Here is a 15,646-nt window from a genome sequence, read left to right on the forward strand (position 1 = left end):
TGGTGACATATCAGATGAAGGGCTAGTGTCCAAAATCTGTAAAGAACTTCTTAAACTTAACACCGAAAGAACAAATGATCCAATCAAGAAATGGGCAGAAGACATGAACAGATTATTTTTCCAAAGAAGACATCCAGATGGCCAACAGACACATGAAAAAGTGCTCACCATCACTCGGCATCAGGGAAATCCAAATCAAAACCTCAATGAGATACCACCTCACACCAGTAGGATGGCTAAAATTAACAAGTCAGGAAATGACAGAAGTTGGCGGGGACGCAGAGAAAGGGGAACCTTCCTACACTGTTGGCTGGAATGCAAGCTGGTGCAGCTACTCTGGAAAACAGTATAGAGGTTCCTGAGAAAGTTGAAAATAGAACTGCCCTACGACCCTGCAATTGCACTGGGTGTTCACCCCAAAGATACAAATGTAGTGATCCAAAGGGGTACGTGCACCCTGATGTTCCTATTAGCAATGTCCACAATAGCCAAACTATGGAAAGAGCCAAGATGTCCATCGACAGATGAATGGATAAAGAAGATATAGTATACACACACACACACACACACACACACACACACACACACACACACGCAATGGAATATTATGCAGCCATCAAAAGGAATGAAATCTTGCCATTTGCTATGACGTGGATGGAACTGGAGGGTATTATGCTGAGTGAAATAAGTCAATCAGAGAAAGACATGTATCTTATGATTTCAGTGATAGGAGGAATTCTTAATCTCAGGAAACAAACTGATGTTTGCTGGAGTGGTGGGGGGTGGGAGGGATGGGGTGGCCGGGTGATAGACGTTGGGGAGGGTATGTGTTATGGTGAGCACTGTGAATTGTGTAAGACTGTTGAATCACAGACCTCTACCTCTGAAACAAATGATACAGTATATTAAAAAAAAAAAAAAAGCTAGTAGGAAGGGAGAAATAAAGGGAGGGGAAATCGGTGGGGGAGACGAACCATGAGAGACTATGGACTCTGAGAAATGATCTGAGGGTTCTAGAGGGAAGGGTTGGGGGGATGGGTTAGCCTGATGATGGGTATTAAAGAGGGCACATACTGAATGGAGCACTGGGTGTTATACGCAAACAATGAATCATGGAACATTGCATCAAAAACTAATGATGTAATGTATGGTGATTAACATAACAATAAAATAAAAAAATTTTAAAAATCCATTTGAGAAAAGCAAATAACCAAGAATATCCACAGAAAAAAAATCACAACACCCCTGAAAAAGAACCAACAATGAGAGGGGCTAGTTTTACCAGATATTAAAACATGTAATTTCTGTTACCAAGATAATGTGGTACTGATACAAACAGACAAAGCAATGAAACAAAATAGAAAACACAGAAATACACCCAAGTATATATGGAAAGGCATCTCAAAGCTGTGGAAAAAACAAAGACTGATTTTGAAATAATTGGTGTTGAGATAACTGAATATCCAAATGGAAAAAGTTGAAAGAAGATCATTTTATCACACAGTACATCAGGGTAAATGCCAAGGAATTAGAGACATAAATGTTACAACAAATTAATAAATAAATAGGAAAACTTCCAAGTTCTAGAAGAAAATATGGATGGATTCCTCTGTAACTGGTGATTCAAAATCCATTGTAAGGGAATGATTTGTAACACTTATAAATTATTTTAATGACATAAAAATGAAACATTTTCTTGGTAAAATGCATCATAAGCAAAGTAGAATGACGAATGAGAAGCTGGGGAAAATATTTGCAACTTACATGACAGAGAAGAGCTAAAATTCTTCATGTTTAAAGAAGAAAAAAGAGAAGAAAGAGGCTAACGATAGTATAGAAAAATGAGGTATCAATATATAGTTTAAAGAAAAAGAAGTGCAAATGGTCTCTCTATATATGAAAATATGTTCACTTTTGTTTATAAGAAGACAAACACACAATTGTGCTGAGTTTCTCATGTACTAGACCAGCAAAAATCTAAATGCTTTAGAACATACTTTGTAAATGAGGCTGTGCAGAAACTGGCACTATTATAAATTGTAGGGAGGACTGCAGAGTACCCCAGCCCCATTGAAGGGGAATTTAGATTACCAAATTTTACCTAAGTAAAATATTCATGTAGTCTTTGACCAGCAATCCCACCTCTAGGAATTTATTCCCAAAATATAGTGGCAAAACTATGAAAATGACCTTTACACAAAGCTAAGCACTGAAGCAGTATTTATCGAAGCAAATAACAGGAAATAAACCAATGACCATCAGTAGCTAAGTGACTAAACTGTGATATATTCCTATCGTGGAGTACCGTGCAACTAAAAAAAGTAGTGAAAATGTCTCTTACTAGTGTGGTATAATTCCCTGAATATAATGCTAAGTGAAAAAGCACGTTTGAGGAAAATATGTGTAGGAGGCTACTATTTCCATAAGTAAGTTACATAGCTAGCTAGCTAGATGACAAATAGATATGCTTGTATTAAAACTAGTAACAGTTAATAAAGCAATTTAAGGATATTTTTAAAAAATGATGCTCTATGAAGGGAAAGAAAAGAGAGAGAGACAAACCAAGAAAGAGGCTCTTATCTGTAGAGAATAAACTGATGGTCACCAGAGGGGAGGTGGGTGGGGATTGGTGAAATACGTGATGGGGATTAAGGAGGACATTTGTGATGATCACTGGCTGATGTATGGAAGTGTTAAATCAATATATTTTACATCTGAAACTAATATAACACCTAATGTTAGCTAACTGGAATTAAAAATAAAATGACGCTCTATATAGAAGGGAGAGAATGGAATAGGGTAGATGGAACTGGGGGAGGTGAAAACTAGACTTTTCTAAATTTCTAAATTATAGATTTTATTTTAGAATTCTGTGCATATTTTTATATAACTATAAGGCAAATTTGAAATATCTTTCAAATTGAAATAAAATCAACAAATGAACCTAATTGTATATCTAGCTGGTATCATAGCATAAAGAACTTTTACCAAGTAAAATGCTTTAAAGCATAGTAATCTGGCCATTCATCCCTAGAGGTATATAAGCTAAGGAGAAAAAGATCTGCAAAAAGTCTTAAAGTGTTTTCAATAAGCATATTGGTGTCGCTAATATTGGCAGTTTTATTTTGAGACTATATTTGTGATAAAACAAATGAGTTATTATGTTGGTGTTTTTGAACCTCAAGATTTTTGGTTTGGGGGAAAGATTGTGGTGGTGATGAGAATACATCTTACATAGAGAGTGTAGGTAACTGAGAGTCCCTTTAGAAGCTGCTCTTTGAAACCTGTTGTACATTTGCACCAAGGCCACACCTCCCATGGGCTGCTCTCCCTCAATGACTGAGCGTGACAGGGATATTAAGGTGGACCTGTGAATCTTTATTGGCTGACTTTGGTTCAAGGACGTGGTTTTGTTGAACCTTCCTTAGATGGCACCGAAGTCTGGGATGCGTCCATCCACCCCCCTCTTGCCTCCCCTGTCTCTGTCTCTCATTTTAATGTTGCCTCATCTTTTCTAAACTCTCCTTGTCACTAGAGGTCAGACTTAACCTCTTAATACTGCCAGTTTTATTAAAGGAATAACAGGGCTTTATTCAGAGGGGGTCATGCAGCAAGCCTTCCCAACAGTCTTCTTCAGGTATCTTTCTCCGCAGTGTCTCACACTGATACATCTCTTTCTCCCTACAGCCCTCCCCTCATCGTTATACTCTTCTGCTCTGAGCCCACCACCCTCATGTGTGACCGTCCCTGCCATCTTGTGTAGTTGTTGAGAAATGCAGTATGGGCTTCTGTTTTGACTGCTTTTTGCTGGTGAGAAGCTGCCCCCTGGAATTCCATTATGTCAAATTCTTCACCTCCTTAGATAGAATCTTTCAAATATATGAACTAGAGACACACACATAGAGATTAGGCATGTATAGCCTAAAGATGCTAAGCCTGAAGGCCTTCACCTTTCTAAAGCCTATTTTTGCTCAGTGTTCTGTGGAGCGATGAGGCTGATTCCCACAGGTAGAGAGGAGTCTGGAGGCAGGCATATCAAAAAAAAGCTTGCTTTCTTTGCTTTCTATTTTCTCATTGGCTTTCACTATACAACCAGAAGATCAGGAAGTCTATTTCAAATCAGGTAAAAGATTTAGATACCTCCCAGAAGAGAGTAATAAAGTTATATTTGAATGTGTTTTCAGAATAAAATCACATTTAGAGACCAAGAACGTTTATTTCCTCTCTAAGCAACCCTTTTTTTTGATCCTCCTTGAAATGTGAGAACATCTTAACCTACCATGTTTAGGAATTAACCAGAGAAATTTTCCAGATGTACCAAAAAAGAGGAGTTCAGGGACACTTTCTCAGACAGAAGCCAGGCCATTTTGTCCCTTCAAAGAAAAGCACAGCTTTCCATCCAGGGGGGAGTAGAGTTTGACTGAAGGAAGATACCATAGATTTCAGGACTCCCACTTGGGTTTTCTTCAAAATAGAAGATGAAAAAGAACAGCTGTCTAGTGTATATCTTAGCGCTTCTTGTCTTTCTTCTGTGTGCTTCAAACAGTTGAAGCTTCTTCCCAGAGATGCTGATAGCTTTACTCTACATTTGGTAATTTATAAACTCTCACATAGAAAAGGGGTGGCGGGGGTGGTGGTGGTGCCATTTATCTTAATGAAAATTTGATTCTCATTCCTCCCTACCAATAAATGAATTTCATTTTTCAAGAAGTCTTTTTCCTTTCTGAAAGTGATTAGAATATAAATTGATGACCTCCTGGAAATTCCATGGAAATCACAGTATGTAGTGTAAAAATTCCTAAACCATAAATCTTTCTAGATATAATCCTGATCGATCTAACTCCTAAGGAACATTGTTTCAATTAAATTAAAAAAAAAAAAAGAAAGGAAGGAAGGAAGGAAGAAAAAAAGCCACCAAGAATAGTTTACAAGAAAATACAAGAGAGTAAACAACCACACATTGGATTTAGTTCCACTATTTTTCCCTCTTAGAGCTTTAAAAAATAATCCCTTAGATATTAAAGATAGATTCTCCTGTTGAATTAATGCTCAAAGGAAAGGACTTGAAATTGTTCACTGGTTGCTTTTATTCCTTCTATACAATTTTTGGTATCCATGTAGCTTTTGGAGGACATAAAATTTAGAAAAAAACAAAAGTAATCAGAGAAATGGATATTAAAAGAACAGTGAGATACTAGTACAAATATAGTGAGTTGCTTAAGAGAAGAGAGCGGTTACTAGAAGCAGATGGTGCTGGTACCTTGTCCTTGAATTTCAGCCTCCAGATGTGTGAGAAAATGAATTTCTATTGTTTAAGACACCCAATCTATGGTATTTTGTGATAGCACTCAGATTGATTATACAGAGCAAATATACAGTAATAGACTGAGAGAAGGAATGTGAAGATGTTTACCAATGTTAGAGAAATTTATAAAACACTATTTGAGGAGAAGCAGGATTTTTTTCCCTCCTAATTTATGTAAAAAACAAAGCAAAAAAGATGTTATATTGTCCTGGAGAAAATGTACAAGACAAAGTAACAGGTGCCCTACATCAAAGTACAATAGAAATATATCTCCCATATTTAATACTCAAATAAATTATCTAAAAATGCACACATTGTGATAAAATCATATTTTTATCAAGTTTGCAGATAATTTTCCATTTTGGCCTCAAAAAATAAAATTTATATTATTTGAGACCACACAAGTACATGCATATAGTTTTGTCAGTAAATTTATCCATGGAAAATAAAGCTATTTCTGAAAACTATTTTTTCATAGATGTGTGCTTATTTCCTAAGAAGATAATATTATAAAAGTTTTACAATAAACTTTTACTCATCCACTACATTTTACTATACTCTCCACTAAATTTTTCCAAAGTAAGTATACAAAAACATTTCAAAGTAATTGAGGCACAGAGAAGTTGAATTACATATTCAAACAAGTGCAGATGAATTGAATATAAATTCTAGAATTATTAAAAGTAGGCTATGCCAGATTTCACTGGCTAGAAATCAAACCTACCCCTGAACAAGTAGTTGATCAGAATTCTATTCTGGACTGGAGTGATGATTATGGCTGATTAGCTTTCCACAGAGGTTTCAAGACCACCAGCCTCTGATAACTCCCAGGGCCACCTCCTGATGAAGGTTGCATTCCTCACTGTACGCCCACTCCTGTTACTTTAAGTTTCCTCTTCCCAGGGAATTCTCATTGTTTTCTGTAAAAGTACTATTGCATCAAATGCTGTTTTGATATATTGTCACGCTTCGGTATAGTAAAATAATGCCTTGGGGTTAGTGATATTTAAGTTAAAAACTGAATGCCAACTGATTATCATCAAGTTCATCTCTAAAGTGGAAATAAGCATGTCCTCCCTTAGGGCTTGATTTGAAGATAAATGAAAGTATTTGCAAAATACCTAGCATAGAGACTAGTACAGAGACTGCCCAATAGATAAAAAAAAGTGTTGCTATTAAGACCGATTTAATCTCAAATTTGATTTAGTGTTTATTTACAAACTGCATATTAGAACACATCTCAATGATTATTCAAACCTTGCCTATTAGAAAACTCCTAAATTTACATTTAAAATTCTGAGATGATTAATAACTCATGAATATTTACTGAAAGACTTTGTAATCTTTAAAACAAGTGACCTCTTAAGAAAATAACTCATGGAAATATTTCTATTTTAACAGTTTTCCATTTTTTCTCTTTCATTATTTACTCTCTTCGAGTGTTAATCTAGTAATATAAATATGTGTGATGACACAAACAACATAATTAAATCATAAAACCAGACGTCTAATTGTTGAGGATTAAGAATATATTTATACTCATTCATGTAGGATTATATAAATGCCTTTAGCTAATGATTAAACATGATTGGTAAAAATTAACTCATCCATATAACTTTTACCCCATTTTGAAAGTGTAGTGGAGTGTAAACAACAAAGATGGAGTATTTGCCTTTATAAAACTTATAACCCCAATATTTTGTAACTTACTTCACTTCTTGAGGAAGTGACTCCTTTTGTGATATTTATTTAAGCAAGGTTTCTCAGGTCACTGACTGTTAAATCTAGTTAAGTAAGAGTAATGCATGTTAAAGATTTAAGAACTCCTTACCGCACACTGCATTAACTTTCTTGCCCAATATTTCCCCTTGATGAGAAGTTTCCGGTTCTCAGATGTAGCATGGTATAATAATTGATTATTTATATAACTTTCTGACTCTGCTGCATAGAGCTTAGGAGTTCTAGAACTTATCCTCTCTGTTCCCAATTTGTATAACAAAAATACTTTTATCTTTCTCATAGAGGTTATGGGAAATGATATAAGTCTATGTGTATAGGACTTGAATAATAGTAAAAACAAAGGAACAATATGATCTTAATATATTGTCAGTATAAGAGTCATCTTCAGAACTTACTTAATTTTTATTTTATAACCTCTCTTGAATTTTTTTTTTTTTAAGATTTTTTTTTTTTTTAAGTCATCTCTACACCCAACAGGGGGCTGGAAACTCACAACCCTGAGATCAAGTCTCATGCTTCACCAACTGAGCTAGGCAGGCACCACGTATTCTTAATGTTTCTTTTTATCTAACAGAGATGACTCAACCTAGTTCTTTCTTTTTTTGCCTTTTTTATATCCTCATAGAGGTAAGATTAATGCTGTATGCCAGTAAGGGAATTGGCTTAGGTTTCTAGTATTTTACTTTTCTTATATTAAATAAATAAATTGTACTTAAATTATAAGCAATCTAAAATTATTGAGGTAATGAGAAGTATAAATAAACTTGCATGCTGTGATAAAAAGAATAAAATAGACATGTAAATGAAATTAGCTGTATCTGGCTTAAGTATTGACAAAGGCATGTATGATATTTATAGACTTGATTCTAATTATTCATAAATACAGATTCTATAACTGTATAATAATTTGAGAAATTTAGTAAATTATAATAATTGTATATGACTTACAATAATTGTGTATATAGTTTTTGTGTTAAAAGGACATTGTCATTTGGAATAAAGAAGTGTGGTTTGTGGCCCCTGAATGTTTTTGATATATTTGTTTTCTAATGTATTACAACTGAAGACCTGCTTTTTATAGGACGTTAACAAGTGCTGGTAAAGACCTGCAAGATAATTTTCTGAAGGCTCTGGCAGTGAGAGAAGAAGACAATCGCAATGGAAAAGTGAGCGTGAGTACATTTCATCCAACAACTAAAAATGTATACATTAAAGGCACAGTTGGTATTAATAATATATATATTTTTTAAATTTTATTTATTTGTTTGACAGAGAGAGACACAGAGAGAGGGAACACAAGCAGGGGGAGTGGGAGAGGGAGAAGCAGGAGCTTCCCATGGAGCAGGGAGCCCAATGTGGGGCTCGATCCCAGGACCCTGGGTGGGATCATGACCTGAGTCGAAGGCAGATGCTTAACGACTGAGCCACCCAGGTGTCCCAATAATATATGTTTTAATGTCTTCCCTGAGAAGTAATTCATGAGGAATATAATATGGCTCTTTGTCTTATATATTATACAAAGTATGTAGAAAAAAATTTTATTCCCACTTACATCTATAAAAGTATCCACATGGTAAAAAAAAATGATTTCATACATCTATGTAGAGAAAATGCATTGGTAGACTGGTTGTCATTTTCAATGTTGTGCTAGTATTATGTTGAAACTTGCTGCTGCTTTTCAGCTCAGCCTCCTTAGTACACTCTTCCAAGTCACATCATCCACTGACCCCCAAGTTTTGCCCTGTGCCTACCTGATTTCATGGTACCTTCAGAAGATAGTCCTGTAGTTTGCCTTGTAATCCTACCTTGGGAGATGTGATAGAAACCACATAAGGGAGAGGCATAATTTTTAATCATTCAAGGAGAATATGGTCTTGCTTTATTAAAATGTGTGTTAAACCAAATATGTATTGTTTTGTTTGTTTAAGATTTTATTTATTTATTTGACAGAAAGAGACACAGCGAGAGAGGGAACACAAGCAGGGGGAGTGGGAGAGGGAGAAGCAGGCTTCCTGCCAAGCAGGGAGCCCAATGCGGGGCTCGATCCCAGGACCCTGGGATCATGACCTGAGCCGAAGGCAGACGCTTAACGACTGAGCCACCCAGGTGCCCCAAATATGTAGTTTTAAATGTTATTTGGAATACATATTTACTTTTACCTTTTGTTAATATAATATTAGTGATAACAGTCTTCTGTAGGTTTTAAAATGTTCCCTGTCATGGATAAAAAAAGGCAAATACTCATGCTCAAACTGTAATAAGTTTCTTACAGAAAAATGATCAGAAATAGTGTGATGAAAAATTTAAAACAGCAACAGAAAAATATGTGTATAAGGAGGTCTGTTTTACCAAAGTTTTCTCAAAAAATAGTTGGAATTTTTCTATCAGGGCTCTTGGAAATTTCACATGCAGACAAAATCCTCAATATACTTCATAGAGAGAAAAATTCATACTTTGGTTAGATAATTTAATAGAATTAACCTGGACTTGAAATCAGGGAAAGCTTCTTGGAGGAAGTGAACAAGTGAGATTAAAGAAGTGAAGTTGGAAGTACAGATAGTGACTAGACTCTGGAAGACCTTCTAAATTACAACAGGAAAGTTTGAAATTTATCTTACTCTTAATAGAAAGAGCAGCTAAAAAGGTGGAAAGAAAGGCAAAAAGATGGGATGTCATAGGAATCCATGATAAGGACTTCAAGGAAGGAACAAATGATCATTAGTGATCAAACAAGATAAGGATTAAGAAAGCATTCATATAAATTTAAAAATACACTTGACAAGAACAAATTCCATCTGTATTAAGAATGGAAATTTGATTCCATGGGGTTGAAAAAATGGCCCATGATTCGACAGTAGAACCAACAAACACAAATAGCTTTAGAGACCCTGAACCCACATTTTTAACCACAGTGGTATACTTCCTCTCAAAAATATCTTTTTAAGTCTTTCTCTCCTGTTGGTATTTCCTTTAACAATGAGTGACAGACTCATCCACTCATTTACTTAGATAGAAGCATGTCAGTTACTGTAGACTCCTACTCTCTCTCACTCATGTTGAATGAACCACTAATTTCTCCTAAATGTAAATCAAATTACTTCACTTTTCACCATCTCAACTGTCATTTTTTAAATTATATTTTATTATGTTAGTAACCATTCATTACATAATTAGTTTTTGATGTAGTGTTCCATGATTCATTGTTTGCGTATTTACTTTGATTCAAACTACCTTTATATCTTAAGGAAATTACTATAATAGTCTCCTAAATGATACACCTATGTATTTTCTAACCCAGCTCCCATCCACTTGCCAATCACTCAGTACATCTTGTGCACCTGCTCATGCCTGAAACTGTTTTAGTCCCTGGGATGCTGGGGTACTACAGAATCCAGGATCTTAAAGGGCTTATATTTTATAGAGGGAGATAAGAAATAAGTAAGTGCAATAAAAGTGGAAAAATTAAATGCATCTCTGGATAGGTACTATGGAGAACATAAAAGTAGAAAATCAAGTAGAAAGAGATTGAATAGAGTGGTTGGTTGATTTAGCTAAGGTGGACAGGAAAATCACTTCGAAGAGCTGACATCTGTTGGGACTTCAGTGACATGAAGAAGGTAGCCACAGAATTTGAAGGGAGAGACACCCCAAATAGAAAAGGATTTGAGAAAGAGACATCCCAAGGAAAAGGAACAGCCTATTAAAAGCTCCTGAGATAATAGCAATCGTGACATATTCAAGAGAAGGTAAGAAGACCAGAATGGCTGGAATATATTTATTGAAAGGGATTATAGAGACAGGTGAAATCAGAGAGGAAATCAGCAGCCAGATCATAGAGATTTTAAGGAATCTTGATTTTATTCTTTAATTTTAATTTTTATATTCTTCTATTTTTAAACTAGAAGGTCAATGGGCAATTTAAATAGAGAAGTGACCTAATCTTGTTTACACTTTAGAAAGATTGATCTCACTGCTGCTGTGCAGGGTGGAAGATGTGGGAAGGAGGCCTAGAGAGAGGCAAAGAGGTAAGATAGGGAGCTTTTATAATCAACCAGCAAGAGACGAAACTCTTACAACAGGGTGGTACTAGTAGAGATGGAGGGAAGTTACTGAATTGTGTCTGTGTTTTGGACGCAGAACAGATAGGACTCATTGATGTATTTGGTGTGGAATATTAAAGAAAGGAAAGTAGGTGACTACTCAGGTTTTGGCTTGAACAAGTGGTAGATGTCAGTGCTACTCACTGTAACAGGAGAACTCCTGAGGAATGCTGATTTCAGGCATCAATAATGAAATTGTGCTGTGTTGACAGTATTAATTTTGTGACACCTATTAGATACTCAAGCAGAGATATTGATTGTCTTTTACATATATTGCTTTGGAAGTTAGGGGAGAAGCCTTGGTTAGAATATAAATCTGAAAGATACCAATACCTAAATGGTATATAAAGTCATGGCCTTGCAAATATTTATTAGGTAGAGAGTGTAGGTAAAAAGAGTGCAGTCCTATGACAGGTCTTTAGGGTACCCCAACATTTAGAGATCTGGAATGTGTGAAAGAGCCAGCAACTAATACTGAAAGCAGCAAGTAAGAGGAAAGTCAGGTGGGAGCCATGCTGCAAACATGGAAGAAGAAACAATTTCAAAGGAAAGAATGCTCACCATGTCAAATGCTGCTGAGAGGTTAAATAAGATGATGCATTAGTTCCCCCCCACCGGCTGCCATAACAAATTACTACATATTGGGGGCTTAAAACAACAGAACTTTATTTTCTCACAGTTCTGGAGGCCAGAAGTCTGAAATCAAAATGTTGGCACAACCGGGTTCTCTCTAAAGGATCTACAGGAGAATCTCTTTTATGCCTTTCCCTTAGCTTCTGGTGTTCTGGAAATCCCTGGTGTTCTTTGGTTTGTAGACTTATCACTCTAATCTGTGCCTCCATCATCACATGGATTCTCCCTCTGTACCTGAGTTTCTGTCTTCTGTTCTTATAACACCATCAATCATATTGGATCCTCCTCCCACCTGAGTATGGCCTAATCTTAGGTTTTATTACATCTACAAAGACCTTATTTCCAAATAAGGTCATATTCATAGGTACCAAAGGTTAAATCCTCAACATATCTTTTGGGGAGGGGCATAATTCAACCCACAACAAATGATAAAAAGTTGGACATTGTTTTTGGGTAGGTAAATGGCATTGTTACTTGGTGAGGGCTATTTCAATGAGGGGTATGGGCAAATGTCTCATTGGAGTGGGTAGAAAAAGGAAAAAAATGTAGTAAATGAAAATGAGGAAAAACAACTGTTTTTTGAGGATTTTTGCAGTGAAGGATACTGTAGACATTGAGTGACGGCTGGAGCACTAGGGACTGGAGTCCCCGAAGTTTGTTTTGTTGTGTTTTAATTTGAGATGGATAAAGTTAACCCATGTTTTGTGTTAATGGGAATGATCAAGTAAGGACAGAGAGGGCTATTGATGGTATAGGGTAGAAAGGAAATAATTGCTGGAAAGAAGTCCTTAAAAGGAAGATGGAATGTAGAACACTAGGAAAGGGTTTGCCCTTGAGAAGGGCAGAAGCCACCCTTAAACTTATAGCAAGAGAAAAGAAAGAGTCTGTAGGCACATCTGCTAAGTAGGTTGGTGAATTCAGGTTTGGGACGATGAGAGAGCTCTGCTATGAGTGTATCTATTTTCTCTGCATTGTTGCTCTGAATGATCTTTAAATACATCATTATGGATTTGTTTTTTTCCCTAGAAAAGGTCCCAAACTTAACTTTTATTGAGTATACTAAATAGTTAACATTAAATGTTGGATGGGTGGTCAGTGATTTGGAAACGGGAATCTTATCAGACTCATAGCTTTGCTGACTCTGAAAATAACATGGTCATTCATTTATTTGGGCCTTTGAATTTGTGATATTATAATCAGCAGAATACATATCATTGTATCAAGGGTGGCATTTAAGGTTTAATTTTCTGTTTTCTAGTCTGGTCTTAAAGCAGACTCTAAATAGTTTTATAGAAAACTATAAGAGAATAAACGTATTTTAGACAGATCTAATTATGAGGATCATAAGCTTACTTAAAAGCCATTTAGTAAATGGATACACTTTTTAAAAAGTAGTCCTATAAAGTATACAATATTCATGAGATTTGAATTTATATTAATTTGCTGTCAACAGAAATTGTATGTGAACTTTATGAGGTCTGAACTCTCCAAGGGAAATGACTATTTCCTAAGTATTGGCATTTCTCTACATAGTGAGTGCAAAATAAATGGAGAACTTCAACCCAGAGGCTCATTTGCTACTCTTTTTGTTTCATCTTAATGAAAGTACGTGCTGGAAAAATTATGATATAGTTTTAGAACTGACATAGTTGATCTGTGTGGCCTAATAAGGCTTGAAGGACTAATTCCATAGCAATTTTCCTAGGTAATTTTCTTTAAACGTAACTAGGAAATTAGAAGAAGATTGGATTTACTTTCCCACATGCACAACTTTTTATTTTATTTTTAAGTTGGGTGATCCCAGGTTTCAAATGCTGTTTAGTGTAATTGAATCTCGTTCTGGGTGTCCTCTTTCTCCCTCTGGTCAACTAATTGCAAATTGATTTACTAGGTTTCTCCATTTAGGCTTTGAATTTACTCTGCCAAAGAGCCTAGAGCTTGGGAAAACAGCCCTCCTGTCTGGCTCCACTTCCCATTGGGCCCCCACCCCAATCCTTCGGTGCTGAAGTTATAGGATTACTTGCTTATTATATGCACCATTTCTCCAAACCTACTGCTTAAGCATGTAGTCTCAGGGCTGTGCCCTGCGAGGGAGCAGGGTTTTAGGACAATTGAAAGTCTATAGATATTGTTTAGATAAATCCTTTTTTAAAAAGCTTGTATTAAGCTGGAGGTAACTTGATTTAATTCAAGAATCAGTATTATTTTATGAATGCCTCTGAATATATACTTCATATAAGTGTATGTATAATATATGTATGTGCATACATACATATATACACACTTATGTAAGCATATTATACAACAACACACATTCCTTTCTTTACATTTTTTCCAAAATACTCATTTTAAGTTACTATGATGTTCTGTGCACTTAGTTTAGACAAAACATTGAGACTTATGTGCAATACATGTATAAAAATGTTAGAAGGATTTTTATTAATTGTGTAGTGCTTCATATGACAGATACAATGAGTATGTTTTCCTGCTAATATAACTAATTTTATTTTAAATGTGTACCGTGCATGTATGATTCATATATTTCAGATTTAAAGATTCTTTAAAAACTAAAATGATTAACCATTTCCTTCTCATTTATAAGCAGATTTATTGTTTCCTGAGAAAGTGTATTTTTCTGATTGCTTATGTTGTGAAGCTTTTACCACCACCACAGTGAGGCATTCATTAAGTATATGTTTATGACAAGTGCTTGGAAAAAAATTGAGCAAGTGTGGCTCTAATACCCAGAAACTCAGAGGCAAATCACATTGATGTGTAGGTGGACATAGAAAATTAACGGATTTTTCGTGAAGTCTTTTGGTTTTTCTATATATAGTGTCATGATCTGTGTAAATAGTGAAGTGTTACTTCTTCCTTGCTAATTTGGGTGCCTTTTATTTCTTTTTGTTGTCTGATTGCTGTGGCTAGGACTTCTACTACTGTGTTAAATAAAAGTGGTAAGAGAGGACATCCCTGTCTCATTCTTGACCATAGAGGAAAAGCTCTCAGTTTTTCCCCATTTAGGATGATATTACCTGTGAGTTTTCTGGACTTCAAATCAAGAGTTGCACACTTAACCAACTGGGCCACCCAGGAGCCCCTCATTCTGCACCTTCTAAATAAATATTTGTTGTGGTTATCTTCTTCTTTAGAGGCATTACAATTCTGGACTTCAAGTTATATTACAAAGCTGTAGTAATCAAAACAGTATGGTACTGGCACAAAAATAAACATGCAAATCAATGGAACAGAAAAGAGAACCCAGAAATGAACCCACACAACCAAATGATCAATTAATCTTTTGCAAAGCAGGAAAGAATATCCAACAGGAAAAAGACAGTCTCTTCAACAAATGGTGTTGAGAAAACTGGACAGCAACATGCAAAAGAATGAAACTGGACCACTTTCTCACACCATACACAAAAGTAAATTCAAAGGGGATTAAAGACCTAAATGTAAGACCTGAAACCATAAAATCCTAGAAGAGAACACAAGCAGTAACTTCTTTGACATTGGCCAGAGCAGCTTCTTTCTAGATATATCTCTCAGTGCAAGGGAAACAAAAGCAAAAATAAATTATTGGGACTACATCAAAATAAAAAGCTTCTGTATTATGAAGGAAACAATCAACAAAACTAATGGCAACCTATGGAATGGGGGAGGATGTTTGCAAATGACATATCTGATAAAGGGTTAGTATCCACAATATATAAAGAATTTCTAAAACTCAACACCCCCAAAATGAATAATCTAATTAAAAAATGGGCAGAAGACATGACTAGACATTTTTCCAAGGAAGACATACAGATGGCCAAGAGACACGTGAAAAGATGCTCAACACCACTCATTTTCAGGGAAATACAAATCA

At 35.5% G+C, this 15,646-nt stretch overlaps 1 protein-coding gene across 4 annotated transcripts in view; it reads left to right on the top strand.

Moving 5' to 3' along the window:
• CFAP299 (cilia and flagella associated protein 299) overlaps positions 1 to 15,646 on the top strand; it is a 573,208-nt gene that overhangs the window by 203,875 nt on the left and 353,687 nt on the right. For 3 of the 4 annotated variants that reach the window (XM_073891828.1, XM_073891830.1, XM_025887823.2), the window contains exon 3: positions 8,127 to 8,217. In XM_073891828.1, coding sequence (XP_073747929.1) covers positions 8,127 to 8,217 — 91 coding nt within the window. The remainder of the gene's footprint in view (positions 1 to 8,126; positions 8,218 to 15,646) is intronic. The other variant, XM_073891829.1, reaches the window with a different exon arrangement.

Source organism: Callorhinus ursinus, unplaced genomic scaffold (assembly GCF_003265705.2).
Source record: "Callorhinus ursinus isolate GAN/ISIS: 27379988/994484 unplaced genomic scaffold, GSC_fseal_2.0 scaffold4, whole genome shotgun sequence".
Taxonomy (NCBI): Eukaryota; Metazoa; Chordata; class Mammalia; order Carnivora; family Otariidae; genus Callorhinus; species Callorhinus ursinus.